Source organism: Corvus kubaryi, unplaced genomic scaffold (assembly GCF_017639235.1).
Source record: "Corvus kubaryi isolate FWS band 111438036 unplaced genomic scaffold, C.kubaryi_AGA036_p1.0 37354, whole genome shotgun sequence".
NCBI classification, from domain to species: Eukaryota; Metazoa; Chordata; class Aves; order Passeriformes; family Corvidae; genus Corvus; species Corvus kubaryi.
The window spans coordinates 695,647-721,109 of NW_024581116.1; the positions used below are offsets into that span (position 1 = coordinate 695,647).

At 42.8% G+C, this 25,463-nt stretch overlaps 1 protein-coding gene across 2 annotated transcripts in view; it reads left to right on the forward strand.

The window, feature by feature from the left end:
* MSRA (methionine sulfoxide reductase A) overlaps positions 1-25,463 on the forward strand; it is a 212,300-nt gene that overhangs the window by 81,358 nt on the left and 105,479 nt on the right. For both annotated transcript variants that reach the window (XM_042032776.1, XM_042032775.1), the window contains exon 3: positions 4,293-4,412. In XM_042032776.1, coding sequence (XP_041888710.1) covers positions 4,293-4,412 — 120 coding nt within the window. The remainder of the gene's footprint in view (positions 1-4,292; positions 4,413-25,463) is intronic.

Here is a 25,463-nt window from a genome sequence, read left to right on the forward strand (position 1 = left end):
CAGGACACAGGGAATGGCTTCCCAGTGCCAGAGGGCAGGGATAGATGGGATATGGGGAAGGAATTGTTGGCTGTGAGGGTGGAGAGGCCCTGGCCCAGGGTGCCCAGAGAAGCTTTGGCTGCCCCTGGATCCCTGGAAGTGTCCAAGGCCAGGTTGGACAGGGCTTGGAGCAACCTGGGCTTGTGGAAGGTGTCCCTGCCTGTGTCAGGGGGTGGGACTGGATGGGCTTTAAGGTCCCTTCACCCCCAAACCATTCCATGATTCCATGAGTTCTATTTCCATGTCCAGGAGCATTTTCCCTGCCCTTTCACGTGTCTCTCCCCAATTCTGTGTCATTTATGTCAGCCTTGTGCACACAGATGTCCTGGATATTCTCAGGTATCTCAAATGATCCCGAATGTCTCCATTTAGGCAAATAAATGAATCCCTGGATGCTGGAGCTCCTGTGCAGCCAATGGAGACCTGGTCAATGTGGTTAATCCATAAAGCTGCTCATCCTTGCAAACATCTGGGGTTCAATTCTGCTCTATTTGTCTTAGAATATTTCAAAAATTTTTGTCTCTAAAAACATGGTGCTTACCTCTCTTATCAAAGTAGCACTTTGCTTTCATTATTTTAGAAGAATATTTCAGCTTATGCTATTTATTAGGAATATGTAAATTACTGGGTTGCCTATGGAAACACAGGGCCCTTGGTGACAAAAAGCCTTGTTCAGAGGATCTATAGGAGTATGGATCCATAAAGAGAATAGCTGGAGAAAATGGATGTGGATGCTGGAAAGGAATATAGATTCTATAATTTATTCCCCAAGTGTTTGATTAATATTTTTCATAGGGATGCTTGAACATTTCAAGATTCCTGTTTGAATCTGTTTGGGTTCGAATTTCAAAGCCAGAAAAAAAAAAATCTGAAAATACCTTTTGAAATTCCAAATAAGAGCCAGTCAAAACCCATCACTAAAAGAATAGTTTTTGTTTTGCAAATTAGCAATTAAAAAGTGACAAATATCTTCAGTGCTTAAACACTCTGCAATACCCATTATGCTCAAATAAGACTTTTTTTCTGGGAATGTGAATGTGTTTCCTTCCCTGTATTTCCTTTTTTTCTTCCTCTTAGGAATGCCTCCAGAAGCTCCCTCTGTAACTCCAAAGCTGCACTCACTTCCCCAGTACTGGGGATTATGCAAATCACTTCATGAATAGTTTAAAATCACATTCATGTTTTCCAGTTTTAAATTATAATATGGGTGGCTTATTTTGCTTTTATGGTTCTTTTCCTCCTTTTTTTTCACTATTTTGTTTCCCCCTCTGAGGTTTTATTTATTTAAATTTATTATTTAAATTATTTATTTCTTCCGTTTCCTTACTGAAGTAGTAATAATTAAGGGAAGTAAACTTTTTTTTTTGTACTTCAAGACCATGTGAAATCTTGAACTGAAATTATTTCCCTGTTTTGGTAGTAATTGTCCACGTTAACCATGGCTTGAGGCAGCCAGTGCTCTGGAAAACAGGCACTCCATGCGCTCACGTGTCTAATTCTGGAATATTATGTGGGATTTTATTGTTAATATTTCTCTCCTTATGACAATTTCTCTGTTGAACGTGGCACCACTTTAGCAGAATACCAAACATCAGCTGAATGGATTAATGCTGGGGAAAGCAATTTAGTGCTGGATTGTTGTAAATGATGTCTCTTTACCAGCAGGTTGTTTTATTATGACAAAGATTTCAATTTCATCTGTTCTCGGGGATGAGAGGATTTATTGTTTGTGTGAGGTGGCAGCGCACTTGAGAAATGATGAGAGCAGTTCTCCAGGAGAATAAAATCCCTCTCTCTCTGGGAAAGGGCGGCACAGTGAGCTCAGGCATCAGCTGAAAGAGGGAAAAATGGAAGAATCCATGATGGGTTCACAGGTCACTGGTCAAATCTACAAAGTCACTGAATAGTTTATTTTGGAAAAGCCCTCCAAGATCAAGTCCAGCCATCCCTCCGCACTGCCAAGGCCACCACTGACTCATGTCCCCAAGTGCCACATCCTCAGGGATTTTAAATCCCTCCACGGATGGGGACTCCAGCACTGTCCTGGAAAGAGAGGTCAGAGAGGATTATCAATGAGAGAATCCCAAATAATAGTTATTGATCAGGTCAGTGACCACTGCCCTGATGATCAGGGATTTCAACAGCACCATTAAGGATTTATTGAGCATTAAAATCCTTGAAGTAAAACACTAAGAATGAGCATTTCTACTTTGTATTAGAAGTTGGGCCTGTATCTGAACTCAAACCTGAGTTTGGGTTGTATCCTTAATCTTCGGCTGCTCATTCACACTCAGGTCTAGGAATGTGATGCGGGAAAAAAATGTGGGTCTGTCCTATTCCTTGGCATGGATGAAGTTGCTCTTTGGCCACTCCTCAGTGTGTTTGTCCAGCCAGTGGTTGTTTGATAAATTGGCTCCAGAGTCCTTCTTGTGAGAGCCTCAGCCTCAGCTGTGGGCACAGCTGGAATTTTAAACAGCTGGAGCTCAAACTTCCTGTGGAATATTAGGGATGCACAGCACTGAAGTACTAGGGTTGGGCAGAAGTTTATTTTCCATGAGTCTCTTGCAGGTCCAGACTGGGGATCTAAGAAAGAATCCCCAAAACAAGTTAAATCACCTTTGGAGGCAGTTTAATTCAGCCTTGGTGTGCCCAATTCCATGGGAGTTCCAATGGCCCCTCTGCTCTGGAGCCAGGCTGGGAGAGCTGGGGGAGTTCACCTGGAGAAGAGAAGGATCCAGGGAGACCTCAGAGCCCCTTCCAGTGCCTAAAGGGGCTCCAGGAGAGCTGGAGAGGAACTTGGGACAAGGCATGGAGGGACAGGACACAGGGAATGGCTTCCCAGTGCCAGAGGGCAGGGATGGATGGGATATTGGGAAGGAATTCCTGGCTGTGAGGGTGGGGAGGCCCTGGCCCAGGGTGCCCAGAGAAGCTGTGGCTGCCCCTGGATCCCTGGAAGTGTCCAGGTTGGACACTGGGGCTTGGAGTCACCAGCCTGATTTAGCTGAGGAGCCCAAGCCTAACAGCTCTGTTATCTCTGTAATCAAGGGACTTTAACTGCAGTTTCATCATCAGTTTATATCTTCTGCGGGAATTGTCCTCAGGAATTGTCCTCAGGAGGTTCCTGCCTCTTTCCAGGATCTCCAAGAGTAGCCCTTGGCTCTTAATTCCTGCGGCTTGCTGGAGCACCTGAATTAGATGTAGAAATCCCAGTTCTGTACTTTTTGGTGCACTGAAACTTAAATTAGAAGTTAATCTCTGAAGGTTCAAAGAAAGAACATTGTGAACCATCAAGGTTGGAGGAGGGGCTGCTCCTTTCTTCTGGTTGTACTTTGAAGGATCATTTCTGTGACTTTTTAACCTGTCATATCTGCAGTGTTACCGGGAGATGCAGTGTTACTCCTTATGGATCACTGATTTCTCAGTGTATTTAATATTTAGTTTATTTTTACTGCCTTTATTTCAGCTGTTTTAGAAAGGGAATAATAACAGGATGTTATTATTGAAAAGGAAAATTCATTGCTCCAGCTTGAAAATACTGGAGTCTCCATGACACTCTAAATAAATAATCTAATAAATGGTCTCTTAAACATTTATTTAACTAAGCCATCAGACAACTGTCAGTGTTGGTGGTGTTTGTTCCTTAATTCTGTTAACCAGGAGAGTTTTAATTTACACCCTTAAACAGTCTGATGTCCTTTGATAATTAGCAGTGGGTGCGAATGGCTACAAAAATCTTGTCTGAACATCAAATGTCTCTGCGCATAAACTGTTAAACGGAAGCATTTTTCCCTTTATATAACATAAAATATAATCCATTATTGCTGCCACCTCTGCTTGAAAGCAGAAAATTAAGTAACTGTTTGCCATTAATACAAATTATTGTGTTTTGACAGCTTCCTAATCAGCTCAGGTAAAAATGGTGCTGCACACACAGCACAGTTGCCTTGTAAGGAACTTTTTTTTTGGTGTGTGCATGAGAATTCCCCTTGTTTGGGTCTTTGAACCCTTCCAAGGTTTGTCCTCTGTGATAAATTGATATTCAGAAGCATAAATCAAGCTGTGTTTGAGTCGTGCTCTGATCAGAATGGATTTCTCTTTATAGTTACCCTATAAATAAACTTGGAAAACACTTGACCAGCAGGTGCTGCCTATAGATGTTCCTTCCACTATGCCCTGCAGCAATTAATATGCAAATGAGTGATTGAGTATTGGCAGATTTTGACCTCACAATGTGTATTTTGTGCCCCCTTCAGGTATGGGCTGTTTCTGGGGAGCCGAGAGGAAGTTCTGGAGGCAGAAGGGAGTCTACTCCACTCAAGTGGGTTATGCAGGGGGACATACCCCAAATCCTACCTACAAAGAGGTGTGCTCAGGTGAGTCTTTCCTCTTTGGTTCTTAAGGATTGGGAATGGAATCCTGAATTATGAACGACAACGAAGAGTTGAATGAGTGACTGCAGTGACTGAGGAGATTTGGGGTTGGCTTTACATCCTAAACTGCACTGAAATCTATGGATGCCCATCCCATTGCTATGTCCTAATAATTAATGAATCAATGTATGAACAAATATTCTGTCCTCATTAATAATCTGTTAATTTTTCCCACAATTTAGCGCACAGCATCCTGTCATTTCCAGGCTGAACCCTTGCATTTATTTTTGATTCCACAGTACAAAAACCCAGCACAGTTTCTTTCTGTGATCTGAAACACAGAACCCCTGGCAGCCAACTAATGGTGCTGGTGGAGTAAATCCTGGCTTTCCTGGACTCACTTGGAAGTTTTCCTCTGGTTTATTTTCTTGTTAACACTTTTTATGCCAAATGCTGACATTGGGGCTTGTTTTTAGTGACAAACTCTCACATGGGCTTCGTGGAAGGGGTGTGAAAAGTGACATGAGCAAATAATGGACACTTGAGGCACCGTGCAGAGGTGCTGCAAGGCATCCAAAAAGGCAGAAACTTGCTGGAAATTGTGAAAAGTGGGAAAAGGGATGGTTTAAGGTGGAACAGAACAGAATGGAATAGAATGGAAGTGAATAGAAATAAAAATGGGAAGGGAAGGGACGGGAAATTAAAATTGAATAGAATGGAATGGAAAATTCTTTTTCCATTTTCTGGTGACAGCCATACAGAGGACAATCTGAAAAGGCCTTCTGGAGGGTGTGCAGGATTTGGAGCTATTTTCAGTGCGTTCCCCTAATACATAAATACACCATTTTTGGCCAGCATTAGACAACCCAGGATGTTCATTCAGTACCAAACATCTTTTCATATTTTGCTTACAGATGTTCAGAACAATTCTGTTGCTCTGTATATTCATAAGCTTTTAGAAATCTGCATAGCTCAAGTGGCACTGAAATCAGAAGGGAAGAACTCTGCTGTTGTTATTCATAAACTGGGGATGTACAATTACCATATAAAATACGCAGCTAACGATGATTTTCTTAAAAACAGGGTGGTTTATAGGCTTGTGGTACAGGCTGTTCACATCTGAGCAGGTCATTTGGGTTTGCTTGGAGTTGTTTTCTTTGTTTATTGTCAGTGACTGGAATGTAAGGGAAAACAAAACATGTCTGGTTATTATATGATATTAGTTAGCAGGCTTAGATTTGGTGAGTTAAACCAATTTATAATCTTGTCAATTCTCATCTTTCTGAAGCATTTTCTCTTGTGCACAAATCACAATTCTTAATAATTAACAATTCAATATTAAAATGTGCCACATAGACTTTGTTTCTGCTCTGAGTTATGTAAAATATTTGGCTGTGAAGTTGTTTCACATCTCCTTAGCAGCAAATCCGTGTTTTATTGAGGAACAGTAGTGCTTCTTGCATCAGAATTAGTCTTTTGACGGATTCTTCCATATAGGATTTCCAGTTCTCCTTAAATTGTCTTGGATTCCAAAGGTCATCCAGAAGGCTTCTAAATAGCTGATGGAAGAGAGTGGAGAAAGGGAAAATTAATTTCTTGCTCTGTTACCTCCTGTTCCTGTGGTCAGCTGGTGATTTCCCAAGTTAATTCCATAAGCCCAGAGCAGGGTGGTGGTTGGGATGTTGTTATTTAAGGGTGGAAAGGTGTGGGGAGGGTTTGGCTGGGTGATGTGGAGCTCATTTTACGTATTTGTGCATAAACTCTTGATCGTTAAAGGCAACAATGGAAAATCTGCCTGGCATTTTTCAGGAGCTGTTAATGGCAATAGAGAAAAAAATGTAATGTAGGAAAGTTCTTGGCTTCTCAGACTTGGCCTTCCCTAAAAATACAGAAGAATGTCCTGTGACAAACTATCAGCATGTTCATGGAATCCTGGAATCTTGGAATGATTTTGGGCGGGAAGGGACCTTAAAGATCATCCAGTCCCACCCCCCCCCTCCCAGGTTGCTCCAAGCCCCATCCAGCCTGGCCTTGGACACTTCCAGGGATCCAGGGGCAGCCACAGCTTCTCTGGGCACCCTGTGCCAGGGCCTCACCACCCTCACAGCCAACAATTCCTTCCCAGTATCCCATCTATCCCTGCCCTCTGGCAGTGGGAAGCCATTCCCTGTGTCCTGTCCCTCCATGCCTTGTCCCAAGTTCCTCTCCAGCTCTCCTGGAGGCCCTTTAGGCACTGGAAGGGGCTCTGAGGTCTCTTGGAGCCTTCTCTTCTCCAGGTGAACACCCCCAGCTCTCCCAGCCTGGCTCCAGAGCAGAGGGGCTCCAGCCCTGGGCTGAATTTGGTGACTCTTCTGATGTTCAGATGTGGCCTTGTATTCCTTGTACAACCCTTCAGCTGGACACCACAACACTCTCCCAAAGTGGCTCTGGTTCTCCAAAGTGTTTAAATGTATAATTAAACTACAAATATTCCCTTCCCTTTCTGTAGCTTGTAAAGGGATCTGAAGGTTTCCATGAACAGGAACTAAGTCCACAAGATTAAAGTGTCCAAGCAGTAATGAGAGTGGCTCAGAACGTTTTCTTTCGTTATTAAATCGCTGTCAAGAGAATAGATTCCTGTTGTGCCTTTGTCTGGTCTTTTTTTTTCTCCTTATAAGAACAGGATATAGGAATTTTAATGACTGTGAAGAATCTCAGTGTTCACCATGCCCTTGATCTGTGCCTTGATAGGATTGGCCAATTGCTCCACCTCTCCCCTTTTTTTTCCCCCAGTTCACCTGTGAGGAAGGAAGGAAAGGTCAGCCAAAGTGCAAAATTCTGCATCAATCAAAGTTAATGTCATGAACTGTGGGAATTAGTGTTTTGTGTGTTTTTTGTAGCAATTGAAGACAAGGATTTTGTAGAAAATCTGTAATTTTTGTTAACTGGAACAGTTGGGATAAGATGTGTCTGCAATCATGAGATCATTGTCCTAGGATCCTCCTGGATGTGCAGACAAAACCTTGATATGACCCTAGAAACTGTAATTTGTCCTCCATGCAATTGCTAAGTCATGAAATAAAATGAATGTAGCAATTTCACTTCAAAAAATCATTTGGAAAGGTGATGGCAGATGCTGCTGCAACGATAAAACCTTGACAACGAGAACCAAACAGATGCACTGAATTTCACTTACCTGCTCCTCTGCAGCTCTACCTCCAAATTTTCAACGCTGACATGACTGTCATATTCTTTTTCAACAGAGAAGTTCACCAAGAAAACCTTATTACACCTTAAAATCCAGGATTCAGAAATGGAGTCTGTAGATTCATCATTTAAAAATGAAAGGCAGAATAAATGTTTATTTCTTATGGTAAATAAATGGTAAATAAATTTGCCATTGCATGAAAAGCAAAAAGCTCCTTGTTCACAAGGGATGGCAGCAGCTCTGCTGATGGAGCTCTGCTCCATCTGTAATCAAGTTTGAGTTCACTTTTCCATCTCAGAATTTGACTTTTCAGGGTTAATGTCTTGTCTGGTTCAGGCTAGAAGAAACCAAAGTGATATTTATTATTTAGATACCTGATTGTGCCTCATGGCAAATTTAAAATCCTAATAGCCTCACTGCTGTCCTCTGCTCCTTTCATCTATTTATCTCAGCACTGCCCACAATCACAGGCTTGGCTTGTAGCAGCAGTATAAATACCAAATATATTATTCATTATTAACAACTTTATTTGAATTGTATTCCACTGAGATGTGTTGTTTCCATCTTTCCTGTCTCCTGCTTTTATTAAAGATCTATCTATAAGATGAAAATGTGGGAGCCTCAGAGGTTGAAAGAGCCATTACAGAGCAAGTCAAAGACAAAATCTTCTGACCTGGAGCCTACAGGAAGCTCCCAAAGGAGCTCAATTTTCACAGGACACTCGGTGCAGGATTGGGCTGTGATGTTCCCCATGTCACTGAGCCTGAAGACAGAAGATACAGCACGAAGCTGCTTCTTTTTAAGCATCAGAACATGTTGTATTTGTGAATATGGTGTTATAAAAAAGCTCAGTGCTGTTGTTGTGGCCAGTGGAGGATTCCTACTTTTGTTCTTTTTGGTTTGGCTGTGGAGACCTCGTAAAGAAAAAAATAAGCTACAAAGGCAGTTACTCCATCTGTGCTCAAACTGTGCTCCCAGAATTTGTGATTACTACAGGTGGTAGATATTGGGAAGAAATCCTTCCCTGTGAGGGTGGTGAGGCCCTGGCCCAGGGTGCCCAGAGAAGCTGTGGCTGCCCCTGGATCCCTGGAAGTGTCCAAGGCCAGGCTGGACAGGACTTGAAGTAACCTGGGATAGTCTTCATGGCAGAGGAGGTGGAAAGGGATAATTTTAAGGTCTCTTCCAACCCAAACCACTGTCTATGAAACCAAGGTGAAGCTACAGCTCTTGGGAGACCACGACTCTGGAATTAAAGCAGTTGATAGAACATGTTTGTATTTTCCTTGCATTTCTTGTTTATCGTGGTTGTGCTCCTGTTCTTTTGCTGCTCCTGCTGCTCATTCTCCCAGGTGAAATCTTCCTTCCTTTCAGGCACAGGACTGAAATGCTCTGGTGTCAGTGTGGATATGTCTGATCATGTATTTTTCCTGAAACTGGGAGAGCACAGCAATTACTCTGTGCAAACATCACCTCCTCTGACTCGCTTGTTTTGTGGAACATCTTCCTGTGCTGGCATGGAAAAGTTTGGAAATTGAGTCCTGCCTCACCAAGGTGATTAAGATTTTGAATAATTCTGCAAGTGACCTGCACAGTTTCTAGGTGTTGGATGAATATTGAAATTATCAAACCACAAGAGTTTAACTCACTTCTGTTTGCTCAGCTGTGCCCAAGACTGTTGTAGTCCAGTTTTTAATAAGTAAATTGTGACAGTGAAGTTGTGCTCTGTCTTACCTTTGCAGACACTCACATTCTCCCCTGAGCTTCCTCCAGGTGAGGAGAATTTGGTCCATGAGGAAGACAAGAACTTGATCCAGTGAAAGGAAAGGCAAAATCTTTGGATCCTCATGGCTGTAGCGCACTGCAGCAGCAACAGTCTAAAGGATGTCTTGAGAAGGATTTGGGAAAAGCCAGAGCTCAGGGGAGTTCTTGGATTTCCTCATGGATTTGTTGTGGGCTAAGACTTGAGCACATCCATTGTAGGAGAATTCCTTTCAGCGAGACAAAATCCTTTCAGAAGCTTTGGTGCACTAAAAAAAGGGCAGATTGTGAAGCTGGAATTAGAGAAGGTGTAGGATGGCACCTGCAAACTTCTGGGTGAAACATCAAAACCTGTTGCAGGGTTGACTCCATCCCTTTGTATCTCTCAAGCTGGAAGCCCTGGGTGTAAGCAATGGAAAAGACTCATCCAATTTTAATTTGAATACCCAGAGCAATAGAAATTCCACCGTTTCCATCCATGGGCTCCTTCCCCACAATAATAGAGTGCAAACGCCCTCTTAACTGGTTTGTAGGACTCAGTTAATTCTGTTTAACACATGGCAAAGATCTTTGCCTGCAGAGCCCCAGGGATAACCCACAAGCCAAGAATCCTTCTGACAAAAGATACCTGAGGCTCCTGCTGGTTTTTGCTCATTTACATCAAAATCCTTTCCAAAAATTGTGTCTTCCTGTCTGGGAGCTGGCTGCTGCTACAATGGGGGCAGGAAGGAGGGTGGATCACTCTTTCCCTGATCTCAGGATGTTTAATGGGATACCTTGGCCATTGCTGGGATAACTGGGTCACTCAAAGGTTTATTTTGCCCTTCACTCAGGAACCAAATCCCCTTTTGATTGAAGCTGCCTTCCTGGCAATTTCTGGGATATACAATCTCAGAGAAGGAATAAAAGAAAGGCAGGATGTTGGACTCTTTGGAATGTATCTGCTGTGCTGCTCTACTCCAAGGATGCCGCTGATCTAAGAATCCACTCCAGCAAAATTCGGCGTGGCTTGGGCTGGATGGGGCTTGGAACAACCTGGTCTAGGGAGTGGCATCCAGCCCATGGCAGGGCTTGGAACTGGATCAGCTTTAAGGTCCCTTCCCACCCAAACCAAGTTCTGTCTTCATTTACCTCTCAGCTTCCAGGTAGTAATGATTTAGTCTTTAATCATCACTGATGACCTTTTCCGTATTAATTTGTTTATCCACCTCTTTAATACGATTTTATTCCTGGCATTCACAAATAGGAGGGGAAATTGGGGGATCATTAACTCTGGTGCTGAACCTGTGCAGGAAGTTTCAAAGAGAACTTGTTAAAGGATATTTTGTTAAAGGTTAATTCATGGCAGCTATAAATCAACATGTCTGGGAATTAAGTATTTATTCTGGGGAGTAAGGAAAAATTTGCTTTACTGATATTCTTCCCTTATTCATGAGTATTCCATAGTGATGTGCTGTACCTTTGTACCATCAGTAGGGCTCAGAGCAACAGCTGAGCTGGGAAATGGTAAAAAAACGAGGTAGTGGGGAAAAAAGATGACAGATCTGCCATAGGAGGACTGAAAATATCACTTGTACACAATGCTACTGTCAGGAGGTGTTTTTTCTTACCCAATAGTTCAAACAGTTGCTGTTATTCATCTCCTCAGGATTAAAATGGTGACGTGAACTGTGGCCACAGGCACTAAAAGAGTTTGGTGTGTTTGTGAAAATGACATTATCAAAAAGCTCACTGTTGTGGTGGTGGCCAGCAGGATTTTCTTACCTTTTTTAGTTTTTGCACTTTCTGTACTTTTTGGTTTTGCTCTGGAGACACTTGTAAAGAAAAAAATAAGCTACAAAGCCAATTACTGAGTCTACCAAACTGTGTTCCTGGAATTAAGGGAGGACCTTAAGGTGATCTGGTTCCTGCAGTACTCAGAGCAAACCTGATTTCCACATGGATGAGGTCACTTCAGCCTGGAGATGTGGACAAAGTGACCAGTCCGGGGTGTCTGACCTTAGACCTGTAATTCCAAACGAGGAGAAGCCACCTGTCTTGGATAGAGCCCACTTGGAGCTCTCAAAAATCAGCAAAAGGATTGTCCTGGTTGGCTTCTAAAGCAGCTTCTTTGTTAAAAACCAGAAGGAATGCATAGAATTACCTGAAGGGAGCCTACAAGAAAGATAGAGAGGGAATTTTTACACGAGCCTGGAGGGACAGGACGAGGGGGAATTAAAGGGGATATTGGGAAGAAATTCTTCCCTGTGAGAGTGGTGAGAGGCTGAGATGGAATTCCCAGAGAGGCTGTGGCTGCCTCATCCCTGGCAGTGTCTAAGGCCGGGTTGGATGGGGTTTGGAGCAACCTGGGATGGTGAAAAATGTCCCTACCCATGGTAGGAGGGTGGGACTTTAATGGTCCCTTCCGACCCAAACCATTCTAATCCCATGATTCTACATAGCCAGGACTGCTCCTAGACTTGTACTCAGCAGGAAATATTTTGCACTGAGTAGCTCAGTGCCCTCCTTGCTCTGCACTGCTCTTGTTTTCAATCCTTCTGAGGCACGTTGTCTGTATTGACATTCCCAGCCATCCCTTTTAAACCTGTGGATCCTGGGAATGCTCTGGCTGGGAAGAATCAAGAAGGAATCATGAGGTTTCTCTGCCTGGAGACATTTCTGTTCCTGTTACTGAACCCAGAAAAGCATCGTGGCAGTGGCAGTGTCTGTGTTCCACACGTGCCCATAGTGCATCCACACACATCAAATGTTCCTGGGAAAACAAACCCCAATCCCAGCATTTGTCCAGCTGGAGTTTTTTGTCTGCTCCTTCCCCTCTTGGTTTAATCCAGTGTTTCCTCAGTCAAGCAATTGAATTAGAAACTGTTTATATTTTCTTTCTGAGGAGTGAAGAATGTTAATTGTAGCTGAAATGCCTTCGAGTGATTCTCTCCTAATGTCACATTTCCATAAAGTCTAGGAAAGCTTTGCTTTCTGCTAAAAGAGTGCAGCAGCAGAACAAAAATGCTAAAAAAGTGGGTTTGATGTTCTGAATGCTGGACTTGGCGTGGACTGGGACTTTGGTGAGGAAAACAGAGAATAAAAGAAGTTCCTTTACTCCCAAATTGTTGTGTTAGACTAAGAGAAAAGACAGCAGATTGTGCAGACAGTTGGAGAAATCAAAGCTTAGGAGAATTTTAATTAATATGAAAAGCCATGATCTCAATGTGTACAGAGATGTCACTGCCTAGGCTGGAGTAGAGAGGAAGGGAGTGGAAAGCAGCTTTAGTTCTGCTGTCCTTGGGTTCCCAGGTTGTTACTGGGGTTTAACTGGAGCATGACATGGATGAGGATGGTCCTTCTCCTCAGGGATCTTGTCAGCCAGGAAAAGTCAAGCTGCATCCCTGTTGCTGGTACTTCATGGCCTCCATTCATGGAATCAGTAAAGTTGGGAAAGCTGGGAAATTCACAAAAAACTCTTGAGATCATCGAGTCCAACCATCAACCAGCACCACCATGGTCACCACCAAACCATGTCCCCAGGTGCCACATCCACACGTTGTTTGGACACTTCCAGGGGTGCTCACTCCACCCCTGCTGTGGGCAGCCTGAGCCAGTGTGTGACAACCCTTTCCATGAAGAAATTGTTCCTAATATCCAACCTAAAGCTCCCCTGAGGCAGCTTGAGGCCGTTTTGTCTCATGCAGTGATTCTTCTGGGAGAAGAGTCTGACACCACCTCCCTGCGCCCTCCTGTCAGGGAGTTGTAGAAAGCAAAAAGGTGATCCATGACTTGGGATTAAGGAGATCCTGATTTATTCTGGCCAAAATTTGCTTTATTCATCCTGAGAGGTGACAGGTACCACGGGCTAAACTGAAAGTTTGAATTATCATCGACTGGCATAATTACACATTGTTTGCTTACTTTTTTTCCTTTTTTTCCCCCCCCACTTCTTTTTTTTTTTTTTTTGTTGTTGTTGTTGTTGTTGTTGTTGTTATAATGGTTTAGATTTTTTTGAAAAGGACCCAGGGTTTAATCATGCCATTCCCTGTGCTGAATGCTGTGAAAATTCTTTGTTCCAAGTCAAATGGAACACCATTATAGCACTCTTATCATCTGCTAAAAAAGTCATAAATTGGGTCAAACTGATCCTAGACATAATTCTGCTGATGTTAATGGCTTTACATCAGGAAGAAATTTCTCTCAGCCTGTTAATATGATGATAAGATAAAAATGTGGCTACCAAGGAGCAAACAAGCCTTGGAAAAAGAAGTTCTGCTCTCACTGATCCTGCCCTGTTTCTGCAATGTTTGAAGGTAAAAAGCATTGCAAGAGTGCTAAATATTGAAATTATTGCTATTATTGTTTTCTGAATGGGTATGGTGAGGGAGGTGGTCAGGTTTCTATTCCATCCTTCTCCTTTGAATTTTTGGCTCCAGCAGAACTGACCCTGAACCAGTGGTAGGTGCAGATGGGACCATTATTTTTCACCGCTTCATTTATTTTGTTTTAACAAATGGTTTCATTTTCTCTCCTGCCTTGTTGCTCTGTGTTCGGGGCCAGCTCAGCCCTTCTGCAGGTGTTCAAAGGTGTTCAAAGACAGGAGCAATGTGTAATGAGCTCTTCCCTCGTGTCCCAGCTGCCTTTGTGAGCTGGTCAGAAGTCCTTAGGTGAAGCTAAAATTAAATGGAAAAGTATAGGCTGGGATCTGGTCTTTAGTCTGAGCTGAATTTAGGCTGGAAAGCACAAAGAAAGGAGGATCCAGTTTGCATTAAGTAGGTCAGTTTTTTGGGTGGAGAGGGGACCTTCTTCTTCTGAATGTGCAGAAGTGCTTAATCCAAAGGAGAAAATGGAATCCATATCCAAATAATCCAAATAATCCAAAATGTGGAAATAGAAGCAAACAAGATGAGATTCTTGCGCAGGGAGAAGCAGAGATTTGGCTTCCCACAGTGTACCTGGCATGAAGCTGCTGCAAGGTGCACCAGCCCAGATGTTAACCCTGGGAATGAATTCCAAGACCTTTCCTTTCTGTCTCTTCTTCTTCTCCCTGCCAAGATTACCCCAGGCAGTAGAAGAAAAAAACCTTCCCACCTGGCTCCTGGTGTCCAGGGAAGGAAGCGGAGCTGGGGAAGGGGCTGGAGCACCAGGAGCAGCTGAGGGAGCTGGGAAAGGGGCTCAGCCTGGAGCAAAGGAGGCTCAGGGGGGACCTTGTGGCTCTGCACAACTCCCTGACAGGAGGGGACAGCCGGGGGGGTCGGGCTCTGCTCCCAGGGAACAGGGACAGGAGGAGAGGAAATGGCCTCAAGCTGTGCCAGGGGAGGTTCAGGATGAATATTAGGAAAAATTCTTCATGGGAAGGGTGGTCAGACATTGGAATGGGTTTCCCAGGGCAGTGGTGGAGTCCCCATCCCTGGAGGGATTTAAAAGCCGTGTGGATGTGGCACTTGGGAACATGGATCAGTGGTGGCCTTGGCAGTGCTGGGGAATGATTGAACTCAGTGATCTCAGAGGGGCTTTTCCAACCCTGATGATTTTATGATTTTATAATTTTATAATCTCACATTTGTGTCTCAGCAGTGGCCTGGCTTTACCAGGACATGTAGGGAATGTGCTTCCTGAACATTCCCTCTAAACCTGGAGTTAGGAGGCTTTCAATAGAATTGTCTCTTATTCTGAGACCTTTGGGATCCAGACTCCAAACTCCCTGGGCAGCTGTTTGAACCAAGGGCTGTCACACCAAGGCTGGGCAATATTTTGCTACCAGCTCCCACTGTTCCAGATCTAATTAACTAGGAAGAGCAAAGTACTTTTCCAAGTCTTCCCCAAAAATTCACACAGTCCAACCCTAAGCCTCTGAAGATTAGCAGCATCTTTCATACAGCAGTTGGGATTTATGGAACTTTGCATAATAAAGAGAATCATTTCTATGGCCTGCTTGAGGGATGACTATTTCAGGCAGCTCTGGAAAACAAAATAATGAATTAAAAATGGCACAGCTTTGCAGCAGAACTGCATTGGTTGCTCCTGCTTTTCTGCCAGGCAGTTTTGATCCACCAAAGTGCAGGAATAAGCAGTGTCACAGCAGTTACGGAAAGCAAATCCTGCAGACCAACTAAGTGGAAAGCCAAGTGTCTCCCTGCATAGTCATCTATTTATTGCCTCTGATTCTCCTCTAATTCCTTTATTTTCCACATGATAATAGACTTTTCTCCATGCACACCCATTGTTCCCATGAAATAGAATTTGTCTGCACATGAGATGTTCATATAACGTGTGAGGGCAGAATTCATCGAAACGATTGAGCTGCGAGCAGGGACCTCACTGAGTTGCATTTTGCCTCCTTTATTCCCATCTTTTCTGCATTTGAATTGTTAAACAGGAGCTCTGCTGCAGTGTCAAAGAGTGCCTTACAAAAGCTGTTGCCATAGAATTACACCTAGAAATGAGTTCTTTTTAAATCACTGGCACGACAAGTGGTTATTTATTTGTATTCAGGCCTGTTTAACAGCTCTTCATTACAAGAATGGCCCAGAGTTTGAGGAACAACTTGTCCATTACAGCTCCTGTTCTCCTGGTGTGTTCCACAAAGAGCAGATATGACTTTTCACATCTTTTCAAAGAGTTCTCAGAAAATAACTCCCTCTTTTCTCACCTCTTCCTGGAATCCCTGAACGGCCCCTATGCTTGTCACACTGGCAACACAACCTCGTTGGGATCCCAGAATGGTTTGGGTGGGAAGGGACCTCAAAGCTCATCCAGTCCCACCCCCTGCCATGGGCAGGGACACCTTCCACTAGCCCAGGTGGCTCCAAACCCTTTCCAGCCTGGCCTTGGACACTTCCAGGGATCCAGGGGCAGCCACAGCTTCTCTGGGCACCCTGGGCCAGGGCCTCCCCACCCTCTCAGCCAGGAATTCCTTCCCAATATCCCATCCATCCCTGCCCTCTGGCAGTGGGAAGCCATTCCCTGTGTCCTGTCCCTCCATCCCTTGTCCCAAGTCCCTCTCCAGCTCTCCTGGAGCTCCTTTAGGCACTGGAAGGGGCTCTGAGCTCTCCCTGGATCCTTCTCTTCTCCAGGTGAACACCCCCAGCTCTCCCAGCCTGGCTCCAGAGCAGAAGGGCTCCAGCCCTCGGAGCAGCTCCATGGCCTCCTCTGCACTCTCTCCAGCAGCTCCACGTCCTTCTGATGTTGGCCCCAGGGCTGGAGCAGCTCTGCAGTTGCCACCTGAGTAGGGCAGAAGGGCAGAATCCCCCCTCCCCTGCTGGTCATAAAACCCCTTTTGAAACCCCTCCTAGGAATGGAACTTCTCCCTGGCTGCAGTGGAAGACATTCCCATTCCATTCAGAGGGGTGGCACAGCTGTCTCAGGGGATGGGTTGGGATCTATTTTCCTTCCCTTTGCTGCTCCTGCCTCTCACTATCCTCGGCAGTAGTTCCATGCTGGAATTTGCCTGGCAGCTCTTTGGAGCAGGATGGGAGGAGGAGCAGGGGCAGCCAGGCTGGTGCCTGGAGACTCAGCTCATTCCCTTTCATTCCTGGCTCCAAGGCTCACTGGAGTGACCTTCAGCTCTTCCTGCCCATTGTCCTCACTCACAGAAAATGGAGAAAGTTTATCTTATCTTCTAAGGGGCTTTGAAATCCATGGATATATGGATTTTTCTGGGACTGAAAGCTGGAGGAAAGCACAGGCAGCAAGGGAAAATCTGAAGTTGTGTTTTATCTCCTGGAGTCATAGAGAATTTTAACTGATAAATTTTGGTATTTATACATCTAAATTGTTTTATTCAGCTGAAGAGGACCTATGTATCTGAATATTTGGCATCATTTAAATCTCTGTTTTAAAGGTCTGACTCCTGTAAGATGAAGTAGATGCTCCAGTGTCATATAAAATCTTCTTTGGGCACTTTATAATCGCCCAAATTTTGCAATATTTACTATTACAAGCTACATACAATGTCTGCCCCCCAAACTGCTCTGTATATTTAATTAAAGCATAAATTTTAATTGAAATAAGGTTTCAGACAGGTCTTTACAGCTCTGCAGGACGTGACTTTGTGGCTTCATCCCGTCCTTACGTATGGAGTGAAAATTCACTAAATTCATTGGAGTTACTTTTCATTTCTAATCAAGTTACTGACAAAATATCTGCCCCTAAAGCTTTTGTGATTTTAATATTAAATATAATAAAAGTTTAATAGCAAAGGTAATAATATTTTTAATACTAAAATGTAGATGGGCTGTACCATGTTGTCTCCCTCTTTGACAACCTTCTATGAAGATCGGGTTTTAAAAGTCATTCTCTAACCAGTTCTCCAGTGAAGGTTTTTATTCCCCCTAGAAGTATTTAAAATACTTCTTTTTGTATCTGAGTTGAATGCAGCAGCATTTCAGTGCTACAAGCCAAGGCAAATCTTATTTCATTGTAAAATTCCTCCATTTACAGAACCAAAATCCTAATAAAAAAAGAAAATACACTTGGAGAGGGGGAAAAACATCCCAAAGCCAGAAATTTCAGCTTTTGCAAGGATAGTGGTGGTGGTGCCATTCCCTTTGAAATAATTCCTCCCTAATTGGTATCCCAATGTAATGGGTAAGTGAACATATTTCACAGCAGCAGCTGTTGGATGTTCAATGACTGGAAAATACGGCGCTGGTGAAGTGTGTGGAGTGCTCATCCCATCAGGAGGAGTAAGTTAATCATACACAATTCACTGAGCACTGGAGCTGCATTTGCAGAGCAGGGGCTGCCGTTTAATTGTCGTGGGCCCTTTTTCAATATCTTGCAGGATCTTTTGTCTCAGCTGTAGCAGTTTTGGTTGCATCCCTAAAACTGTCAGTCTTCCTTATTTTTGCAAGGGCCTAACAATTCCTCCTTCACAATGCAGCTTAAATTGGACCAGATGCTGCATCAATAGAGCAGTCTGCCCATCTCAGAGGCATTAAGCCCAAAATTATTTAGAAAATTGAAGCCTTTAACATACTCTGGATTAATGTGATTAAGTAGAGCTTGCTTTAATTCATAGCCATCTATTCCTTTATTAATAGCCATTTCATCAACAGGAGCAGCACATATGGGGACAAGATGACTGAAAGTTAAATTGATTGCTGGAAGCCTGGAAGAAAAGCATTTAATGTTTCAATAATAACTGATGTAAGACTTCACTGCGGGGCATTTTGGATAGATTTAGACCAGCTTATAAGCACAGTATTTATTAGTATCTTTTAATTTTTATTATAAGCTTGCTAAATGCAAGTTGGTGGGGTTTTTTTAAATTATTTTTATTTCTGCATTTTATATACAAGATTTATAAAGGAGAGTCTCTCATGTGACTGGTAACAGCTGGGCCAGGCCATAGAGGAGTTGGGACTTCTGGAAGACTTAGGAAGAGATGAAATAGAAGAGAGGTTAATTTGTTATGATTATTTGCACACATCCATTTCTGATCCTAGAACTGTTCTGGGTGCTGAAGGAGTGTGTGAGAGCTCTTGTATGACCCATAATATAGGGAGGCCCTCCCTCACATGCTTAAACCCCATTTGTGGGGAGGGTTCAGGTTTGTCCTAGCTTGTTTCCCAACTCAGGAATTACTTCCATGCAAATTTATACATGGAACCATGGAATAAAAAATTCATTGGATAGAATGACAGAATCCCAGAATCCCAGAATGCTTTGGGTGGGAAGGCACCTTAAAGCCCATCTCATTCCACCCTGTGCCACGGGCAGGGACATCTCCCACTATCCCAGTCTGCTCCAAGCCCCGTCCAACCTGTCCTTGGACACTACGTGTGTAGGGAGAGAGGCTTTTACAGGACAATCCAATAACGACCCAATACCCTGGAGTGATCATTCCCACAATTTACAGTTGAAGAGTTCTAATCCCAGTGCCTGGGAATGTTGAAGAGATCTAATCCCAGTACCTGGGACAGCTCCCACTCCTGTGTATTTCCAAGTCAAGTCAGTCCTAAATTCTGCTAAAGGTAATTAAGATGCCAGAGTTTCTTGGCATGTTCAGACTGGTCTGATTCACCTAAAATAAATCTCTGATTTAAAATGGAGAATGACAAGAACGAGCTGTGATTTGTGACCATGATTAGAGTCAAGGCGTAGAATCATGGAAATGTTGGTTGGAGGTCTTTACTCCAAGCTCTCGTGGGAAGCAGGACCATCTTCAACACTCAGTCAGGCCATCAGGGGCTGTGTCAAGCCAAGTCAGAACGAGCTCCAAGATGGAGGTTACAGATTGATTGGTCTTCTGGTGACAGAGGTTCTTGAAATGTTGAGTTGGAACCTTCCATGTTGTGGGATATGGCCATTGTCACTTGCTGGGCTGTCTATCACTGCTGAGGAAAGAAAATGTGGAGCTGCTGGAGTGAGTCCAGAGGAGGCCATGGAGCTGCTCCAAGGGCTGGAGCCCCTCTGCTCTGGAGCCAGGCTGGGAGAGCTGGGGGTGTTCACCTGGAGAAGAGAAGGATCCAAGGAGACCTCAGAGCCCCTTCCAGTGCCTAAAGGAGCTCCAGGAGAGCTGGAGAGGGACTTGGGACAAGGGATGGAGGGACAGGACATAGGGAATGGCTTCCCAGTGCCAGAGGGCAGGGATGGATGGGATATTGGGAAGGAATTCCTGGCTGTGAGGGTGGTGAGGCCCTGGCCCAGGGTGCCCAGAGAAGCTGTGGCTGCCCCTGGATCCCTGGAAGTGCCCAAGGCCAGGTTGGACAGGGCTTGGAGCAACCTGGGATAGTGGAAGGCATCCCTGCCCATGGCAGGGGGTTGGAATGATATAGTCTTCATTTTCCCTTCCCACCCAAACCCTTCAGTGATTCCATGATATCCTAAGAAGATAAATAATGTCAAGCATTTCTCCCCTCAGTGTTACAAAACTGCATTTTATTCCAGGTCGGATTTATGTAACCTCAGCTTTTGGCCACAGGATCTTCCTGTGCAACAAAACCAGAGCTCATTTCAATATGAGAAAAAAAAAATCTCCAAGGAATAGTAGCTCTGAGAAAGGAAATTTGCGCCCCTCCTTTTGCCAGAGTTGACGTACCTAAATTCCAACAGTTCTCCAAGGATTAGGGATGTACAATGACCCTAAATGAGAGCACAGTGATCCACATTATTTGCATATATTAATTCCCTGAGTTTTGTTTTTTTTTTAAATAAATTAACAATAGCTTTTTCTCATTGTCTTCTAAATACTCTTGGGCATCCAAATTGGTCATTCCTTTTTGGATGAATAAATGCCAAGGAATACTGGTTTCACTTGAATTAAAAATCCCTTATTTGCTTTTCTGAAATGATCCCCTTTAAATGGGAATAGAAAAAGGATACAAGTGACCTGTAGTTGAAAACTCTAGATTTGGGGCTGGTTGAACAGAAATAATGGATTATCAAATACAGTGAATGTTCATTAGGCTTAAACTGGAAGTTAATGGTTTTACTGGTCTAATGTGAATGATAATATTTACATTTCAGCAAAAGAAAACCAGCAAAAATAGTTTTTGTTTTGTGTGAGTAGCACCACACTGTTTACTGGAATTAATTTTATTTAATTGTATTAGTGGCTGAAATAAAAACTGCTCTTATTCACTTATCCCAGCATAATTAATCATGGTAATAATTCATTTTACGTGACTTCTCGAGGTTAAGCTTTGGTGCAGCCATTCATTAAAATTGAGAATTAATAATGTCTAAAAAGTTGGCCACAAAAAAAAGGAAAAATATCTGTAAAGATTTATTAAAGGTCAATGATTGATCTACTCAGCTTTGTTTTTTAAACCTGGTGTCAGACCTGGGTCGTGCAGCTGTAAAAGTCTCTCAAGTGGTGTTTGAGCTGGTTCTGTGGTTAATGGGCTTTGTGGAGGGTATTTTTCACAAGTCCTTAAGACAATTCTTCTCATCACTAAGTGAGGCTTGTGCTCAGATTCCAGGAATGAGGAATTCCTCTCTCCATAATCAAAAATGGGATATTCTGGAATGGAGCCTCTGATGATGCCAGTAGTAGAACAAAATTCTTTTCCCTGCAGGGACCTTCATGAGGATGGTTGGGAAAAATAAAGTTTCAGTCAAGGAGCTGGAGTGAAAATGAATTCCCACGATGATTTTCTGCCTCCAAACTCATTTGATTACCAGAGTTTTCAGGGTTTTAAACATCTTTTTAACAACCAGACAACCAATTTTGTCACCTTTTGTGGTTTGAACTCTTCCTTGTTGCTCTTTGCAGACATTTGTACCATGCACCCAAGGCTGTACCTTCCTGATTTCCTAGTTTCTGACCTTACTGCAATTTTTAATACCTCTACAGGGTAAATTTTTAGGCCACTCCCTCAACAACCTTGCAGGAATATCACTTGAAGAAGGGCAATGGCTGTAATTTATAATTAAAGGAAATAGCAGGATTTCTAAAGCTGTTTGAGGGAAAGTACTGTAAATGAAATGATTAAATATAATTTTAATTAATTAAGTTTTATAGCTGTTCTAGGTATATAAATTGTTAAAAGTTTATCTTTTGAATCTCTTTAATAGTTTCTGCTAAAGACTTGTTCAGCAAATAGTTGCTTGGGCATTTTTAGAATTTTCTAGAAATCTTTTACTAATTTTGGTGGACTTGGAAGTGTTTGTCTAGGACAAATTAATTCTGAATTTTCATCCCAGCTCTCTTTTTGCCCTCTAAGTGTCTGTTTGCCATGACAAACTTTGCTCTGTTGCCTTCTCCTTGCACTCTGATGCTGCATGGTGAAGCCAGGTTGCCTCTACTGTTTTTTGCAGATTTGTTTTGGGGAGATCAGGAGGGAAACAATGATCCCAATCTTATTTATGTTTATAATAGAACTGTCAGAGTAGTTTAATAAAAACTAGCTATGAAAGAGGAGCTTTCAGAGTACAAATACAGAAATTTATTCTTATTTTTTGGTCTTCTGGTCTACAGTTCTCAGGTATTAAGATCTGCACATTTTTTTCTAAGCTCTTTGATTTCCAGCTTCACAAAGAGTCAGAATTGTCCTATTTCAGAAACCAAGCCTTTTATTCAGAGATCTCCTCCTAGTAGTAACCTCTTACTAGATTCACTCTAGAGAGACAAGGAGAAAACTACAATTTTTGTTATTCTAACAGAAAATAGTAAATATTAGAATATCTTACTCTCATTTCTTGTTTTTTCTTTTAAATTCCAGATTAGTTAATATTTTCCAACTCTCCAGCTGGCTATTAATAGATGTCCCCAGGTATTATATTTACCTCCAGTTATCCCTTTTCAAAGCTCTTCTCAGTGCATGACATATTCCTCACATCCCTATTATTCTTTGCTTTGCATTATGCCCATTTATTTAAGGAAATTCTTTGTGTTGCATAACAGTGGCACAGAGGCTTTGCAGCTAAAAGCTGTAAACTTTTAAGCAAAAAAAAATCAATCATATTTTCCATTATATTGGCATTAAACCAATTCCCTTTATAGATTGAATCTGTGTTTCTAAATCCAGGTATATTGTTTATGTATTTATTGTTCATTTTTCCATCTAAGCTTTTTCTGTACCAGAGCAGACGCCCAATATTGCTTTGGTTTGGGACATTACACCCATTTTTGGCAATAAATCATCTCTTAAAATTCTTTTCTGAAGATTTGGGTCTTCTGAGCCTGCTGTGTCCTGGAATATCACTCCCTTTCCAGCCAACGGGGAGTTCTTGTTTTCCATTTGCTTTCTTCAGAATGAGTCACAGTTGAGGCAAATGGGTAAAACTCAATATCTGGGCTGTTGAGGAAGGGTTAGATGGGATATTGGGAAGGAATTGTTGGCTGTGAGGGTGGGGAGGCCCTGGCCCAGATTGCCCAGAGAAGCTGTGGCTGCCCCTGGATCCCTGGAAGTGTCCAAGGCCAGGTTGGATGGGGCTTGGAGCAACCTGGGCTAGTGGAAGGTGTCCCTGCCCATGGCTGGGGGTGGGAACGGGATGAGTTTAAGGTCTCTTCCCACCCAAACCATTCTGAGATTCCATTATTTCCTCTGAGGAAACAATTCATTCAGCTCAAAATATCCAGCAGAAACCTAAGCTGAGCAGTTCAAGACTGAACTCTAACCAAACACAGAATCTAAAACTGTTGGTCACTAAATCTTTCCTGGAATGTGACCGTTTTAAGCATAGAATCATAGAATGGTTTGGGTGGGAAGGGACCTTAAAGCTCATCCCATTACACCCCCTGCCATGGGCAGGGACACCTTCCACTAGCCCAGGTTGCTCCAAGCCCCGTCCAGCCTGGCCTTGGACACTTCCAGGGATCCAGGGGCAGCCACAGCTTCTCTGGGCTCCAAGCCCCATCCAGCTTCCAGGGACTACCTTTGCATAACCCATTTGTCAGGAAATGCAATTTATTGGAATGTAAAGGCTCCATCCATCGGATGTGTCAATTACGGGTTAAATTTGGGCTTTAAATGAGAATTTTTTTGATGTGAGAATATGGAGTTTTTCTATTCCCAACTCCGAAGCTAAAATATTTTAACTCTACTATAAAAAATGATATAGAACTTGGAGTTGGGTCAGAGTCTTCCTCATCAACCATGATGAAAAGAAGATAACTCAAAAGACCCAACTCTTTGTACAGATGAGTTTGGCATAGGAAAGCTTCATTAAAGCCAAATGAACAAAGGAAAAAGTCACTGATATATTCCCAGCCTTTAAGGCTCCCTGCATTACTTAATTTGACATTTTTATATTATAGATCAGTATGTTTCACCAAGTTACTGTTTTAGCAAGACGTATCACTTTTTCCTTTAAGTTTAGCTGATATTTGATGGGAGTGTCTCTCCCAGAAGGAAATCTGATCTCATTTGAAAAAGTCAGGAAATGAAGAAGTGGTTTATGGGACACGGGTTTAGAGGACTTCCCCAAGATCCCATGGTGCAACTGAGCAGTGACCACTTTCCATATCCATATCTAAAAGCCGTTTTCCATTCAGAATTCCCTGGTTTCCATCCCTACCACTCTTGATCTGCCTTTCCAGTGCTTTCTCAGTGACCCCGTTTGCATCCCCTTCCTGAGGCCGTGCTCATCTCCTTGAGTTAAAAACCTCCAGGGGTTTCTTTTGGAAAGGGTAAATTCATCCGGCACTTGGTGGCTGTCACTGAAACGACTTTTTGGGATTTCTTAGTGCCATGGTTGATCTCACCAGAGCTGTTCCTACAACCCCTTTCCCCTTAGACATCCCAATTCAGCCCCTATTTCCTTTTATTGCAGTATTGCAATGAAATTCCATGTTTATTTCCAGCCTTGCCCTTCCCTCAAAGGTTGTTCCCCATTTGCAGGTACCACGTGTGTCCCTTTTACCCTTCAGCAGAGATTTTACCTCTGACTTCTTTAATACATTTTTGATTGAGTGGCCCCAGCGCAGCAAGAAATGGCTTTGTAAGACCATCCCATCAGCTCCTCATTGGACTTCTCCACAGAATTTATAAATTGAGACTTTATGTTTCTTTCAAACTCCTGATGAAGGGCTTTAAGAACAACAGGCTTCGTAGCAGTCCCTGCAGAGGACAGATAAAAATGCTGCCATTCAAGCCTTGTTCCCTTCAGACATTTTTTTTTTTTAGAGATGTCATTTAGACAATTCTTAATCCACTAAACATGTGCACTATCGATATGGGGGAGTGTTAATTTTTTAATCAGTCATGAAGTAATAAGTCAAATGCATTAATAAAGCCTAAGTTCCATGCTATTACATCGCACATTTATTACAGCCAGACTTGTAATTTCATGGGAGGATGAAATGGAGTTTGGCTGACAAGACCTGTATTCCATAGGACCATGCTGTTAATTATAAGCCCATCTTCAACATTTTTCCTTCACTTGGCTGAAATTAAATCAGAATATCTTTTCTAGAAGCACATTCCAACTGGGAACAGCATTTTGACCACAGGACCAGGCCAGAGGGAATCTAAAATAATCCCTTTTTAAGGGCTTTTAGTGTGGACATTCAGCCTATAAAAACATAACCTGTAAGAAGTACAGTGAACAAGGAAAGTTTTGCTATTTCCTTTTCTTCCTACAGGTTTATGTAATTTATTTTTCTCTTTTTATTGGCTCTTCAGTGTACAGCCATTTTACAAATAAAAAGGCTTTGTAGCAGTGGTCTCGCTTCCAGA